Source organism: Atta cephalotes (assembly GCF_000143395.1).
Source record: "Atta cephalotes unplaced genomic scaffold scaffold00055, whole genome shotgun sequence".
NCBI classification, from domain to species: Eukaryota; Metazoa; Arthropoda; class Insecta; order Hymenoptera; family Formicidae; genus Atta; species Atta cephalotes.
Window position 1 is genome coordinate 368740 of NW_012130119.1, and position 15826 is coordinate 384565.

General features: G+C 34.1%; 3 protein-coding genes across 3 annotated transcripts; 2 read left to right on the top strand and 1 right to left on the bottom strand.

Moving 5' to 3' along the window:
- The first annotated feature begins 735 nt into the window (after window positions 1-735).
- LOC105623270 (spermatogenesis-associated protein 5) lies at window positions 736-5095 on the top strand. Its single transcript, XM_012204669.1, has 6 exons — window positions 736-759; window positions 1862-2066; window positions 2171-2356; window positions 2456-3873; window positions 3933-4196; window positions 4763-5095. The coding sequence occupies exons 1-6, from the start codon at window positions 736-738 to the stop codon at window positions 5093-5095; spliced, it is 2430 nt and encodes an 809-aa protein (XP_012060059.1).
- Window positions 5096-7143: 2048 nt separating this feature from the next.
- On the top strand, window positions 7144-8562 carry LOC105623271 (transmembrane and ubiquitin-like domain-containing protein 2). The gene is made up of 3 exons (XM_012204670.1): window positions 7144-7459; window positions 7544-7844; window positions 8115-8562. The coding sequence occupies exons 1-3, from the start codon at window positions 7144-7146 to the stop codon at window positions 8560-8562; spliced, it is 1065 nt and encodes a 354-aa protein (XP_012060060.1).
- A 2507-nt stretch (window positions 8563-11069) lies between these two features.
- Window positions 11070-14777, bottom strand: LOC105623314 (isoleucine--tRNA ligase, cytoplasmic). Its single transcript, XM_012204712.1, has 2 exons — window positions 12468-14777; window positions 11070-12290 (listed from the first exon to the last, which is right to left on the bottom strand). Exons 1-2 carry the CDS (start codon window positions 14775-14777, stop codon window positions 11070-11072), a joined length of 3531 nt encoding a protein of 1176 aa, XP_012060102.1.
- Window positions 14778-15826: the final 1049 nt, after the last annotated feature.

The window sequence follows — 15826 nt, forward strand, 5'->3', positions numbered from 1 at the left end:
ATATTAAAGTAAAAGTTAATTTAGTTAAATTAATTAATTAGTATTATTTTGTATTTTAATTTAAAAGTAAATAATAAAATAATAATATATATATTATATATATATATATATATATATATATATATATATATATATGATGGTCAGTCAAACTAGAAACAAAATATTATTTTGAAACAAATATTATTTGTTTTTTTTTCTCTCTTTATATGTATTTTAACAATTATTTAATAATATTTCAAGCGTTTGATCGAATTTAAAATCATATTATTCAAATATTTCAATAGATTATTCTAAAAAATGTTTTCTTGAGCCAAATGTTTGGTTTGATTCATGCTGACAATGCTTATAAGTATTATTTTATTCTTCATTTAATATTTGACAAACAACAAAAATGAAATGATGATAATTCTTCAGAAAAGCATAACCGTCCCGAATAATCAAGAATAGTCTATACACGCCACTGTCTACTTGATAGATCAGATTAAGATCGTGTTATGTGGTAACACTTTACTCAACTTTAACGCTCAAAGTCTCAATTCGCAGAGAAGTCCAGGACTTTTTTCTGTCAGATTCTTTTCTTTTACGCAAAAACGCGTCGAATGAGTCAAATTTTATCGAAATCGAAGATGACCTAACCTCAATAGTTGTTAACTTTAATGCTCAATATCTCGTTTCGCAGAGCAGTCCCGGACGTTTTTCTGCTAAATTCTTTCATTTTACGCAAAAACGTGTCGAATGAGCCTAATTTCATCGAAGGAGGTGAGTAAACTCTTCTGGAAAATTACCGAAATGATTTTTAACCCTTAATACACACGTCTGCGTCATTCTGCTTATTTCTTTTTTTTTTTTTTGAAATACTAAGAATCAAATATCAGTCTCGTTCTATTTCTAAAAAAAGTTTGGTATCTAGAGAAGAAATTTTGTGCATTATCGGCCTTTTTGTGCATATCCTTTAACTGGCATAATTCCTAAGTTCACTTCCGAGTGACAAACCCAAGGTGTGCACAGAGTATACATTTTCTGTAATTAAAAAATTTTGATTTTTTTTCTTTATTTTCAACTAATTCTCGATTGTATTGCAAGAATATTTCGCAAATTATGGAAAAAAGAATTTAATCTTAAAACAACATATTAGCCCTTAATAAACACAATTTTTGTACCTTTGTTCTAAAGATTGTAAGTAATATATATCAAGTCTGTAATGTTATAAAGAGCATTTTCCTAATAAATTATAAGTTTTTTAACACAATAGCAATAATAAAATCCATTGTTTTAAAATGTAAATGCAATATTTTCAATTTATAGCCATTCATGTATATTAAAAAAAAACATCATTTTCAGATTATTCAATAACTAAACTTAATGAACAGCTGACACTTGAAACTATTTTTTTTCTTGTAGTTTGGAATGTCAATTTTAAGATACTGAATCATACTTTTCTTTTAAACATTTTTATTCTAAAGTTTCATATTTTTATATCAAACAGTGTACTTTTCTGATTTCATTAACTATATTTAGTTATAACAATTTATTAACAATTTATTATGAATATATAACTGTACAAATACTTTTTAAAGATGTCAAAATATATGTAAAAATCGTTTAATAATTTATATATACTTGTAAAAGTAATAAAAATAATAAGTAAGTGATAAAAATTAAGCTAAGACATGAATGACCGAACGTGTGTATTAAAGGTGCCAAAAACTAACAAGTGTACTAAGGTTAAATATCGTGAGCGTGAATCGAATCATGGCCTTTATTTAACAATAGATCTGTTTTAAACATCTTATATCCATTTCATTTTTTTTCTTTTTTCTTTCTTTCTATGTTAAGATGAATAGTGCAATTTAAGAGACAGATCAATTATTACTTTTGCAGAATGTCTACTAAATCAAGAAAGAGCTTGTCATCATGGCAGCAGTGCGAAAAGTGTCAATGTGCTTTGACCCAAAAAGATATTTCTGTGCACGAGGTAAACTGTCCACCTTCCACAGAAAATTGGAACCATCCATTCGTCCTTAATGGAGTTTTGTACAGCACGGTAGAAGTTTTCCAAACACAAGGTATGTAACTATTGATATTTTCATAATAATGATATAATTTTTATTTAATTTTTATTTATTCTTTTTCAATTTATCATTAATTCACGATATTATGTATCTCATAGAATTGCCCAAACGTATTTCTGAGAAGGACGCTAATGATATGGTATTTGTATCACAGTTCACTTTGCAACTGTGCGAGATCGCAATTGGATCACCAACCGTTATTGCAACGAAAGATGAAGTAGTTGTGAAAACAGCCTGGCCAACTAATGATAAAAGTTTGACAAGCGTCTCTTTAACAAAACACGGTAAGTGTTTATTTTCAATAGTTCAATTTTAATTTTATAATTTTTATAACAGGTTTAACTGGTGAACTAATAATAATCCTGTTTTTTTATTACTTTTAGCCATTGACCTAAATAATTTATCAGGATTAATTAAAATATGTTCCTTAACATCCACTGTCCATATTGCTAAGGAAATTGTAATTAGTCAACAAGGAAAATGTTTGTCTGATGTAAGTGTGGAATTGGATATTATTCTAAAATATTTTAATGAACACAAAATATTTACTGTGGGTAATAGGATAAGCGTGCCGTATTACGGAAAGAAGTTGGTATATAAAATTGTTCAAATCAAAACAGAGGAAAGCAAGAGAAAGCCAACTGAAATAGTGGATGTAAATGATCTATCAAAACCTTTCAAAGATATGAATCTAACAAAAGTAGACTTCTATAAAGCATTCTACACAACGAAGTGGACAATTCTGGATAAGGATAAAGAAAATGTTGCAAAAAAAAGGCATAAAATTGAAGATATAGGTGGATACGACGCTCTTATATCCGATATAAGAGACGTAGTGGCAATAGGCATTGGCAAGTATAAAAGTATCGAACACTTTAATATCTGTAAAGGGATATTATTGTACGGTCCCTCTGGCGTTGGTAAATCCATGATAGCCAACGCTATAATCTCAGAATGTAACGTTAATACGTTTACCGTATACAGTTCGGACATTTACAGTAAGTCTGTTGGTGAAACGGAGGGTAAGCTCAAAGAAGTGTTCAGCAAAGCGATATCGAGCGCTCCCAGTATAATACTATTTGAAGATGTGGATAGTCTATGTCCTAAGAGAAACAATTCCAGTACAGATCACGAGAAGAGAGTCCTGACTCAATTAGTAACACTTTTTGATGAGCTGCAAAATACTAACAACAATGTGCTCGTAATAGCTACCACTGCAAAGTCAGATCTCGTAGACAGTTCTCTGAGGAGACCTGGAAGATTGGACATGGACTTCGAAATTTATGTACCGACTCCAGACATGCGTAAGGAAATATTGATCAAGTTACTCTCGAAAATTCCCAATACGCTTTCGTGTGAAGATATACAGAATATCTCGTTTGTTACTCATGGTTTCGTTGGCGCGGATCTGTATGGTTTGTGCTCCAGAGCGATAATAAATGCTGTAAAATGCTGTCAAAAGAATAAGGCTACATTCGACAATGAACCAGATGACCCAAATGAATTAAAGATGACAATGATCGATTTTCATTATGCTCTGACCGTAACAAAGCCTTCAGCGATGAAAGAAGTTTTAGTGGAGGTACCGAATGTGAGATGGTCGGATATCGGTGGGCAAGAAGACTTGAAATTAAAATTAAAGCAGTCTGTCGAATGGCCATTAAAACATCCTGAGGCTTTCGTAAGAATGGGCATTGCGCCTCCTAGAGGCGTTTTAATGTTTGGACCACCGGGATGCTCGAAAACCATGATCGCGAAAGCTCTTGCTACTGAGAGCAAAGTTAACTTTTTGAATATTAAGGTAAGTCGTTCGAAACGTTTATTTATGTTTCTATTGTTACATCGTGCAACTGTTTGCAGGGCCCGGAGCTGTTCTCGAAATGGGTAGGTGAGTCTGAGAAGGCTGTAAGAGAAGTATTCCGAAAGGCGAGACAAGTAGCACCATCCATCATATTTATCGACGAAATAGATGCACTGGGTGGTGAAAGAAGTTCGTCTTCCGGTAGTGGAAGTAACGTGCAGGAACGAGTATTAGCTCAATTACTAACTGAACTTGATGGTGTCACCGCTTTGGGGAGCGTCACACTAGTAGCGGCTACTAATCGACCGGATAAAATTGACAAAGTAATATTTTCTATCTTATATAATTGATAAAAGTATAATTAAATATAATACGATATAAAATCAATTTGAAGAACTAACTACTAACTCAATATCTTTCTATTCTTTTTACGATAGAATAAGAAAGTTCTCTTTATTAACCTTTAGAGCTGGACTTGCCACTATAGTGGCCAGCAGAAAACTCGTCAACTCCTCGACATAAATATTCAATATATACATGAATTTTATATTTAAAAAATTCAAAATTTTAAGGCAAAAATGCCTGTCTTATAAAAGTTAATAAAAAAGTTAATAAAAAAGACAAAATAAATTTAGCACAAAAATATAAAAAAAATAGTGACTTTATATTATGCAATTATGATCAAAGATACAAAAACAGCTGTAAAACTTAAGATGTATTAAAATAATTTAATTAATCCCTCAATTAAATGTTTCTCTCAATATCAAATTATTTAATATTTTTTTAAATATTTCTTTTCATCGATAGAGATCATAATTGATAAAGTAATTAATAATTTAATTATTTAATAGTTGTTTTGTATAAGAAAGTGCAACAATAAATATTTCAGGCACTCCTCCGACCTGGACGATTAGATCGTATCATATACGTGGGATTGCCAGACGAGAAGACCAGACGAGAAATATTCAAGATAAAATTGCGACATATGAACATCGCAAAGGAAGAAGTCAATATTGTGGAATTGGTCAGTCGAACAAAAGATTACACCGGCGCGGAAATTCAAGCGTTATGTCATGAAGCTGCTATGAAGGCATTGGAGGAGGATATTAACGCTACTCTCGTCACCAAAGAACATTTCGACGCCGCATTTGGAGCCATTACTCCTAGAACGCCCGATTCCCTTATCAAGATTTACAAGGATTATATGAATAAAGTTTTATGAGAATTATACAAGAACTTATATTTTTATTACGAAAAAAGACGTCCTAAAATTTATTAGATTTAAGTTTTTTTCTCATGATCCTCCGATTTTTAGAAGGAAAAAAGTGAGGAGGAAGAAGTTTTGGATACAAATTTATAGATTCAACTAGTTACATGAATTTTTATTTATTTTTATTATAGATTGATTTATAGATTTTATATAATAATTACAAAAAGTGCAAGAAATGAACAGAATGTCGTTTTTCATCTGCTCTTACTCTACAATTTTGATTATCTATGTATGCATAATCTTGGGCCTTAATATCCTCTTCAAATTCATTTAATGTATTTATTTATTCGCTAAAAATTAATATGCATATATAACATGTACAAATACATCTTGATAAGCTATAAAAAATATCAACTAAGGCCAACAAGAAATACAGGAATGATGGCGCGTGACACAAATTATATGCCTCAAATGTGTATTCAAAACATCGTATAATTTATTCAAATTTATTCCTCCGATGACGTGGACTTAATATGATTCATTACTAAAACTGTCTAATAACGGTGACGATAATGATTAATAATAATAATAGAAAAGTTTATTTCGAACGTAACAAATAAACAGTGAAATATATGTCAAGGGCGGACTCTTCCAATTCTCCCGCCACGCGATTAACCGGATAGCCCGTTGCTTTCGCCGGAACATTTCGGTATGGTTTATCTGATAATCGAAATAAAATTGCCTGTTGAGTTTCGCGCAGAGAGATCGCGTTAATTATTAATCAGCTCAGGTACGTATATGTATGTACACGTTGCATGTCTCTATTATAAACCACTATAAACCTACTATTTGCGTCATCTCTCTCGCTTTTTCTCCTTCTCTGTCTCCAGATGTTTGTCGATCGAATATTTGTGAGTGTTTCGCTGTTTGCAGCCGTTATCGCATCCCACGTTACACATTGACGGAACTGAGAGAATTATGTGCGTAACGAGGAGGCTGCTCGCTCGTCGGTAAAAAGCAGGAATATATTACTGGACAGGATCCAACGACGACGTTCTTTGGATTTCTTAAAATCGTCGATTTGTGCCATGAGACGTCGTTCCTCGACCCCGAAGAAGGAGAACAGCGTTCATTTCGTAGTTCCGTGTTGACAAATTTCTCTTCGAACAAGATAACCTCGCAAAGGACGGATTTTGCCGCAACTTTCTATCCCGTGTACGCTACACTCACTTCATTTCTACCTCTCTGACTGTTAATTCTTCTGCTAATTAACGATTGTCGTGAAACGTCATCGTGAGATGTAAAAGATTTATTGCTTCGTTGCATCAGCATTTAGTTTTGGTACTGTCATAGTATAGTCTCAGAAAATTGATTACAAGGTTGCAAGGGAAACAGACAATTTTATAAATAATATTGTAATCTTTTATATAAATATCTTACATAAATAATATATGGATAAATATATCAATTAAAATCAATAAAATCTATTTAAATCAATAAATTTATTTACAGTTTTTCAGTACATTAACATCTTTCTAGGATGCCAGATTGAGCATCAAATTGCTTATCAATTTAATTTGTGATATTACTATAGTAGTTTGCATTTATAAGATTGAAAAATCATTTCAGCGCGTATTAAATAATTACATATTTAGCATATAAATTCACATAGAAATTATTTAAAAGCATCTAAAATCCAGCTTCGACTGTAATAGGCATTAAATTTATTTAATCAGTCTTAATAAATAGTAATTTATTGTTGTATTATCTATTTAATCTTTTGACATCTCTTATAGATCATACTGTAAAAAACGATTTTTTCACATATACTGATAAATGAATTCATAATATTTCTTTAGGAGAAAATTATTTGTATTAAGCAAGTTAAATGCATAGCATTTTTACAAAAGATTTGTTAAAGACAGTTGCTTTATAAACAGCTTTAGTTGATATCGTATTAGTTCAATGTTTAAAAAAATCAAATTTTAAGTATAATATTTACTAGCAATAATATAATATGATTTTATAAATATTTTCATTTTAATAGATCCTCAAGTAAGATGTCATTGATCGAAGGAGTGGGCGATGAAGTCACGGATTTCTTCATCGTCATGACCATACTATTGGTAGGATGGCTTGCTTGGTGCTCGACAAGTATAGCGGATCAGCCACTGATACGTACAGTACTTATCCTGCGGGACCGAGCGCCTACACGTATCACTTCAATAAGAGCTAATCATCAGAACACAAGTAATCTTAGTGTCCAAGATGTTAGTCGGCCTCACAGGTCAGAAACAGCAGAAGAAGAAACATTAGAAACGACATCAAATAATAGCGATAGTATACAAGAAAATTGTCCAAGTGCAGCTGTAGTAGGTAAATATTTCTTTTTCTCTTTTTTGCGTAAGATATTACTTAAACTTTTAAGTATTATTCAAATCTTTTTTTTTGTATCATTAGATACGAGCGAATTATCTCAAGATGTCTCGAGACCAACAGAATCTACAATGGCAGAAGAAGTACTTATTGAAGCCATGGATTCGTTCAGCAATGCTGATCGATCACTGTTACAAAGAACAATCAAGGCAGATAATGCTGACTCGGCATTGGACCAAACTACTAGTAGTTCATCAGAATGTATGTCAGAGGGGTCAACCTTAAGTGATAGCAGCAATGATATCACTATAAAACTCAAGTTTATAAATGACGATCAAAAAATAGTTACGGGCAGTCTTAAAGAAATGCTGGGTGATTTTAAAAGGTATTTCTACATAGTTTACATACATTTCTATTGTGTCAGCAAAGTTATAACAGTTTTTATTCTCACAAAAGATAATCCAAGTCTTTAATAACATTGTTTCTTATTTCATGTTTATTATTTACTTGTCTTTAGGTCTATTTTTTTAATAGTTGAACTAGTATATATATTTAAAGTGAAATAGATAAATTTTTAACATGTAATAAAAGCGAAAAGGAAAGTTTTAGTGTAGTTCAATGCAGCAAAATAAAATAAATATTTTTCACTTCGCAGGAGGCACTTTCAAATAGAATTGGAAGCACGTAAAGCGATACGATTAGTATTCAACGGCCGCGTATTACAACCTGACACTCAGACCCTCGAACAGTGCGGCTTGTTTAACGATTGCGTGGTTCACTGTTGGGTGCATCAACCGCGACCAGCTACTGTACCATCGTCTACGTTAGATAATTCATCGTCCATTTATTTCAATTCCCAGCCGTTCTCAGATCTGCCCACCGATGCAGGGATAAGTTCGGTACACAACGACTGGGACTTGAGCCGACTCCTTGTAAGCCTTCTGACGATCATCTTAGGTCTCGCGTGGTATTCGCGGTATCATTACGCTCAACTTTTCACCGCGACAACCACGCTCGCGCTCTACGCGCTTACAGCAATCTTCACGGTATCTCTGTTTAGTAATTTCTTTTCTGATCAAGATAACATTCGGAACGTGGAATGATATGATGACGATGATGACGACGATTACTACGATCCCTTCTAATACGATTATTTCTAAGTTCTAATTTTAATAAAAAAAAGCACCTTAAATACAAATCGATATAATATACATTGTAACGCGTACCACGTATACTATGGATTTAACGGAATCAATCAATCAATCGGTAATCTTCGTCGTCGAGTATTTGCTTTTAACGTAATTTAACGTTAATTAACATTCTCGAGATCAGATTTATCGTTGATAATAACGAGCTCATTATAGTTTTGTGATTTTCATCTTGGTGTTACTCTCGAAGATGTAAAACACCGATTGCGATATTTCTATTGATATACGTTTCTCTAAACTATAATTCAATTCGTTACATACAAGAGGTGCGTTAAGTTATCGCTTAAATTCTAGTGTAGCATTTCTTACAGATTTCAAAAGAAATTTTTTTTATGGTACATGATAGTAGATGACCTATCTATCACTTCATAATATATTTAAAATATATATACGTTATAGATTATATGTCTATATAAAGTATATAATAAGTTGTTCTCCGTTAAATTTAAAATAATTAAATGAAATAATAAGAGTCCAAAATAATCACGCTCGAATGTTATGTTGCAATAATACATAATTCTGAAATAATAAAGTTACTATTTTTTCTCTTTCATGAACTTTCGTTTTGTTTTGAAGAATGTGACATGATGACATTGCTACGTTTCTCAGAAAAAATAACTCGTGACTTTTAAAATTGACTTCAACGTTTAAAAATTATTATTCTTCGACAGTCATTCAAGCGTAATTATTATTATCTTTATTTGTTTTACTTCTCGTTTTTTTTTAAATTTCACGTGAAAGATCATATATAAATATTTTTCGTAAGAAATATCGCTTTATGGTGTTTACGTTATAAAGTAATTAGGAAATACTCTGTACGATAAATAAGTTTCTGTGAAACACACTTTTCTTCGCAATATATATATAATTCTGAAAGGATATCACTTTCTATTCAGTAAAGAAATAAAATTAATTAATGGTTTATTTCTCTAATTTTTATTATAACTAACTTTAAATTATAAAATGAGAGAATTATATAGAAATATATTTTCTACAGGTAATTACTTAGTAATTATTACTTTCTTCGATTTTTTAGTACTATTGTATTGTTGATGCTGTGTGATTTGTGAACGTTTTGATCCGCTGAATTTAATATAGAATTATTTCACGTATTTTTAACGCGTTGATTGTCACGTCATTCAGAATTACATGAAACTAATCAATTTCATAAAAAATTCCCAAGAAGCCAAACATGTTTTCTTTTTGTAATTTATTTTTTATTATTAACATCATTCGACGAGGCTTCTTTATTATTTATATTTGAATGTTTGACGCTTTAAAAAAATGGGGAACGCTAATCATGTATTAATAAATTCATACCTCATGATGATCAACATGTTAAGTATTACGGAAATATACTAATAATGCGTGAATTTCAGTTACCATTAGCATAAACAGAGAATTAATTTGAATGAATTTTGTACTAATAAAGGAGAAAGAAAAATTACCCGCCATATCTCTAAGCATAGAGCAATCTGGAAGTCGTCTATTTATATTATACTTATTTGTACACGAGGCATAATGCATAGAATATCAATAAAATCAATCTTTTCTAAAAAAAAAAAGCAAAATCACTAGACATTCACGTCGGATAAATTCTAGGATGTGCATAAAAATATAAGTTTTATCGAAAATGCTTATGGCATAACAAAAGAATGAGCGTGATAGAGATATATATTATGGTCTCTAACTAGCGTACTATAATTTGTTAAAATTAAATTAATAATTATATTTACACATATATGTATATATATATACACAATTGTTTTAAATAATGCCAATAAATGTTTATTTATTTGATACTTATTTATCATACAGTATAATTGTCCTTGTTTCTTAGTGATAAATATATGTATAAAATTTTGCATATTCTCTGTCAAGATAAATCTATATTGATTATCAAATTACCTATTATTTCTTTTTATACAATAATCGTAAATCATTTTTTATATTGTTCAACAATACATAAAATATAAATACGATAAAAAATGTGGAAAAAAACTCGAGATTAAAAATACAATTAATTCTTTTTATTCTTTAATGTACAAAATAGCAGAAACTTTCGTGAAAAATATTATATTTATTTAAAATCACGTAATAAGACACCCTGGCGTATTAATAGTTTATGCATTAAATAAATATACTATTAAATTATATCGCTTCCTAATATGTCTCATAGTAAATATTTTCATTGACAAAAAAAAAGAATTAATTAATAATTAACTACATATCTTTCATTTGATCTCAACAAACACGATGTCATCTTTTCAGAAAATTATAAATAACAAAATTACAAGATATAACAATGCTATTTATTAGTTCTTTCAATCTTATATTGAAAAAATCGCAAGTCCATGGAAATCGCTTTTCATACAATTGAAAAAATATATTTAAAATTTCTATCATTTGTTTGTTGATCTCACTACTTCTAACCATTGTTTATTGAACATGTTTTTCTCCACTGGCGTATCATCCAGTGTTCTGGTAATTTTCTCAGCATGAAGATACATATCATACGAACAGTTATATATACCAAATACCAAATCAATTTCCTGTTTCAAACGTTTGTACGTGAGAGGTCCAAGTTGCGAATTATACAAGTAAATCTTATCCTTCGAGGACGCGCCGTATCGTGGTTGCATATTCGAAAGTATTACGTTGACGTAACTCGCAGAGGGTTGCGATTTCGATGATGTCGTGCTGCCTTCCTGTGTTGACGTATGATTGGCCGATGTTCTGACCAACACGAGCCTCATATCCATGTCCTTGATCTTTTGCATCTCCTCAATAATGACATCGCTATTGCATGGCAACTCGATCATGTCTCTCTGCGGAGTCTTGGTCACGTTCTCGATAAATTCCTTATGACTGATGATGATCTTCGCCAAGTTGCTGTTCGCGTCTTTGATTTCATAATATGCGATGGCTTCGTCGGAGGGTACGAGTCGTGCTTTCTTCCGTAACTTCTGCACTCGATTGATCACCTCACGCGCTATTCCCTCGTTGTGCATCGCCTCGTCAGCAGTAATGTCCACAAGGATCAGTATGCTTCCCTCGCTGTGAGTCTCGTATTGCTTCGACAGTTGCTCGGCGGCCGGACCGGTGAAGCTGAACATCAGACGCAGGTCTTGCTCCTCGAGCTTGTGGCCCTGCACGACAATTTCCTTCGTGGAAACAAACTTCTGCAGCTGTTCGTCGGACAGCTCTTTAATGGCTTGAATTATCTGTTTGAATTCGCCCTTCAAACGAGCACCAAGTGTCTTATGATCTGGTTCTGCTCTCAGGGTCACACCATATTTCTCCTTGTCAGTAGTAACAATTAATTTCTTGATGTTGAGTTCTTCGAGTATGTATGACTTTAATGAGACAATGTCTCTTAGTACTTTGTCATCTCGATGGATCACCACGATTTCCGGCAAGGGATATTTTGTGGGAATGACCTTTCTATCGCGTACAATACGACCCAATTGAATGACTGACTGCATGTGCGATATAGCTTTCTCAATGTCTTTGTTAATCACATGATGTTGCGGATGTGGTATCAATTTCCAATGCACACTTTTGTCAAAATTTTCAAAATATTCTCTAAGTTCTTTAACGTTCTTTACGTTCCACTCATTTATCTTCTTCATGTATTCTTTACGCTTCAACTTGAAAGTCTTCTCTTCATCCATAGGCTCAGGATGAGACTCACAATCAGACTGATTACTCGGTTGATACTTGAATGTCTTTGTAAAATTTTCAATATACGTGCGACAATTCTCAAAATTCTTAGGCAAATCATTCGATGTTACGACAACCCATTGATCTAATCGCATAAACATGAATTCCGTCAAGAATGGCGTGAATGGCGCATAGTTCTGCACCATCGTGTGAATTGCTAGAAATAGAGTCGTCAATGCATTATCGCAATCCTCCAGACCATCTTCACCTTTGATACGTTTTCTATTCATTCTCACATACCAGTTTGTGAGATTGTCAATGTACTTTATTAAATAGGGCACCACAGTGTACAGTCTATACTCTTCCATCTCTTTTTTCACAAAGATCAACAGCGATTGAGTGATCGACATAATCCATCTATCCATTATATTGTTGGAATAGGATTCTTGACCTTCAGTGATTACAAACCTGATCCCAGACTCCTGGTACTGATCAATGTTCTGCATTAAGAAACGGAACGCGTTATACCATGGCAAGAAGACATCCTTGATGATGTCCCGAACACCCTCTTCCTTAAATTTAAGGTTCTCGGCTCTCACGACTGGTGAATTGATCAAATAAAGACGCAGAGCGTCCGCCCCGTATTTGTTGATCACTTCCATAGGGTCGGGATAATTTTTCTTACGCTTCGACATCTTTTGGCCGTCGGACGCGAGTACTAGACCATTGGCTACGAGGTTTTTATACGGCGCTTTGCCAAACAGCGCGGTAGATATTACCAGAAGCGTGTAAAACCAGCCACGCGTCTGATCGATACCCTCAGCGACGAAATCTGCTGGGAAGATCTCATCGAATTCCTTGCGATCTTGATTGAATGGAAAGTGGACCTGCGCGTATGGCATGGAACCGGACTCGAACCAGCAGTCGAAGACTTCAGATATACGACGCAACGGCGGCTGTCCCGCACGTTTCGACGGTATTGTCAGATGATCAATGTTCTCGCGATGGATGTCCTCCACTTTTGCGCCTGTCAATCTTTCTAGTTCTTCCATGCTGCCCACGCACACGATCTCCTCCCTGTCTTCAGAGATCCAAAGCGGTATTGGATTGCCCCAGTAACGATTCCTGCTGATGGCCCAGTCGCGCGCATCACGCAGCCAGTTGCCGAATCGTTTCTCCTTCACGAAATCCGGCACCCAGTAGGTCTTACTATTTGCCACCAGCAACTTGTCCTTGATTGCTTCCACCTTGAGGAACCAAGAGGGCACGGCTTTGTAAATAAGTGGCGTGTCCGTTCTCCAGCAAAACGGATAGCTATGCTTTATCGTGCTATTGACAATCAGCTTCTTCTTAAGCTGCAAATACTTTATTATTTCTTTGTCCGCGTCTTTGACATACTTGCCGAGAAAGTCGTGAACCGGCTCTGTGAAACAACCGCAACTATCCACGGGGCATATAATCTCTTGATCCTTGCATATGACGCCAGCCTCTAGGCAACATCGGAAATCATCCTCTCCGAAATATGGGGCTTGATGGACGATGCCAGTTCCGGTTTCTGCTGTGACGTAAGTGTCATTCAGGACTCTGAAAGCACCTTTCTCTTTATGATGCAAAAAATATGGAAACAATGGTTCATATGCCTTTCCTTTCAGGTCTGTGCCCTTTATCCTGTCTATTATGGTATAAGAACCCTTAAGGATTTGCAATTGAGCCTCCAATATGATATAAATGTCACTAGTCTTCTCATTTTTTACCTTCACATATTCAAAAGTAGGATTGACACATAATGCCAAATTACTAGGTAGTGTCCAAGGAGTGGTAGTCCAGGCCAATAGAGACACCCCTGGCTCATCCAGTAGAGGAAAGACTACGACGACCGATGGATCCACTATATCCTTGTAATTCTGACCTGCCTCAAAGTTGGACAGTGGCGTGTTACAGGCAGTAGAATAAGGCATTACTTTAATACCTTCATATATGAGGCCTTTGTGATATAGCTGCTTGAACACCCACCAGATGGACTCCATATACCATGGATACATGGTTTTGTAGTCATTTTCAAAGTCAATCCACCGTCCCATCCGGCCAACAATGTCCTGCCATTCCTTGGAATATTTCATCACGATTTTACGACACTCTTCGTTGTACGCTTTGATACCCATCTTGGCGACATCATCAGGTCCTTTGATACCCAGTTTCTTGTCAATCTCATTCTCCACAGGAAGACCGTGGCAGTCCCAGCCAAATCGACGCTCCACATGATAGCCGCTTTGATATGCGTACCTCGTCACAATGTCCTTTATAGTACCAGCGAGGATATGACCATAATGTGGAAGGCCGGTAGCGAAAGGTGGCCCGTCATAGAACGAATACTTTGGCCATTCTTCCCTAGTAGATATATCCATGCATTCATGATATACATAGTGAGCCGTCCATAATTTTAACATGTTCTCTTCCTGCTCGGCGAAATTGATGGTCTCCGGAATACTCAACTTTGTGGAACATAGCAACCCTTCCCTATTCATAAAAGAATAATTTCTGACGACACGAGTCATCTTTGACACACGTTCCGTACCGGCTGAAGGAATCGTGGCTCATACGAGGTGCTGACGCAACTCGACACAATCTTGTCGCTAACCTAACAACGTGTCTTATTATTATTATTATTATTATTATTATTATTTATTGGCCTGCCTCCACAAGAGGTAAGGAGGCAATATGGTCAAATTATGTTACAAAAGTTCGTCAAATAATTTTTTAAATATACTTAATTAAACCTTGTCTTTAAACAGGGGAATCAAGCTAATAATGATTGCGTTCAACACAGTTCAGCGGACTCGACATCGAGCGAGTGCTCGCTGCTATTGATATATTCTTCTAGATCTAAAATTCTGATTGGATGATCTAAAAGAATATACTAATAACTCTCACTTCCTGTTGAGTCCATTGAATACGTTCTGATGTAGGCACCAACTTCCTAGGAATTTATGTGCGCACGCGTAAACATGTGATTGAAGATTCCGTATACACTAGGTCCTTATACACTGTTCGCATTGCATGAAATCCCCAAATATTTTTGCACTTAAAATGAGATAAATATATATTTGGCTTTGAAAAGAGAGAAAGCGAAAATGCGATTTTAAAAAGTGCGAGCAACGTGAACAGACCTACGAATTAGCTATCAGAAAGAAAAATCTTCGGACAATGGAAAGTCTCTATCCAGAGATCAATCAGCACACTTGAAATACTTGTCAGTATACGTGAATAAATTGAGAACATGTGCCAAAATTAACCTCAAGAACATATGCTCATATTCGTAATTAGGCTTTATATTTAAGGCTTCCTTAAATTTATCTTCAGATAAATACTTCAGATACTCTACGAATTATTTCATTGGCTGCTGGACATCTAAAGATAAATTTAAGGAAGCCTTAAGTACAAGGTCTGACTATGAATATGGACAATAATCTTGCGTCTGGGAAAGATGCAAAAAAAT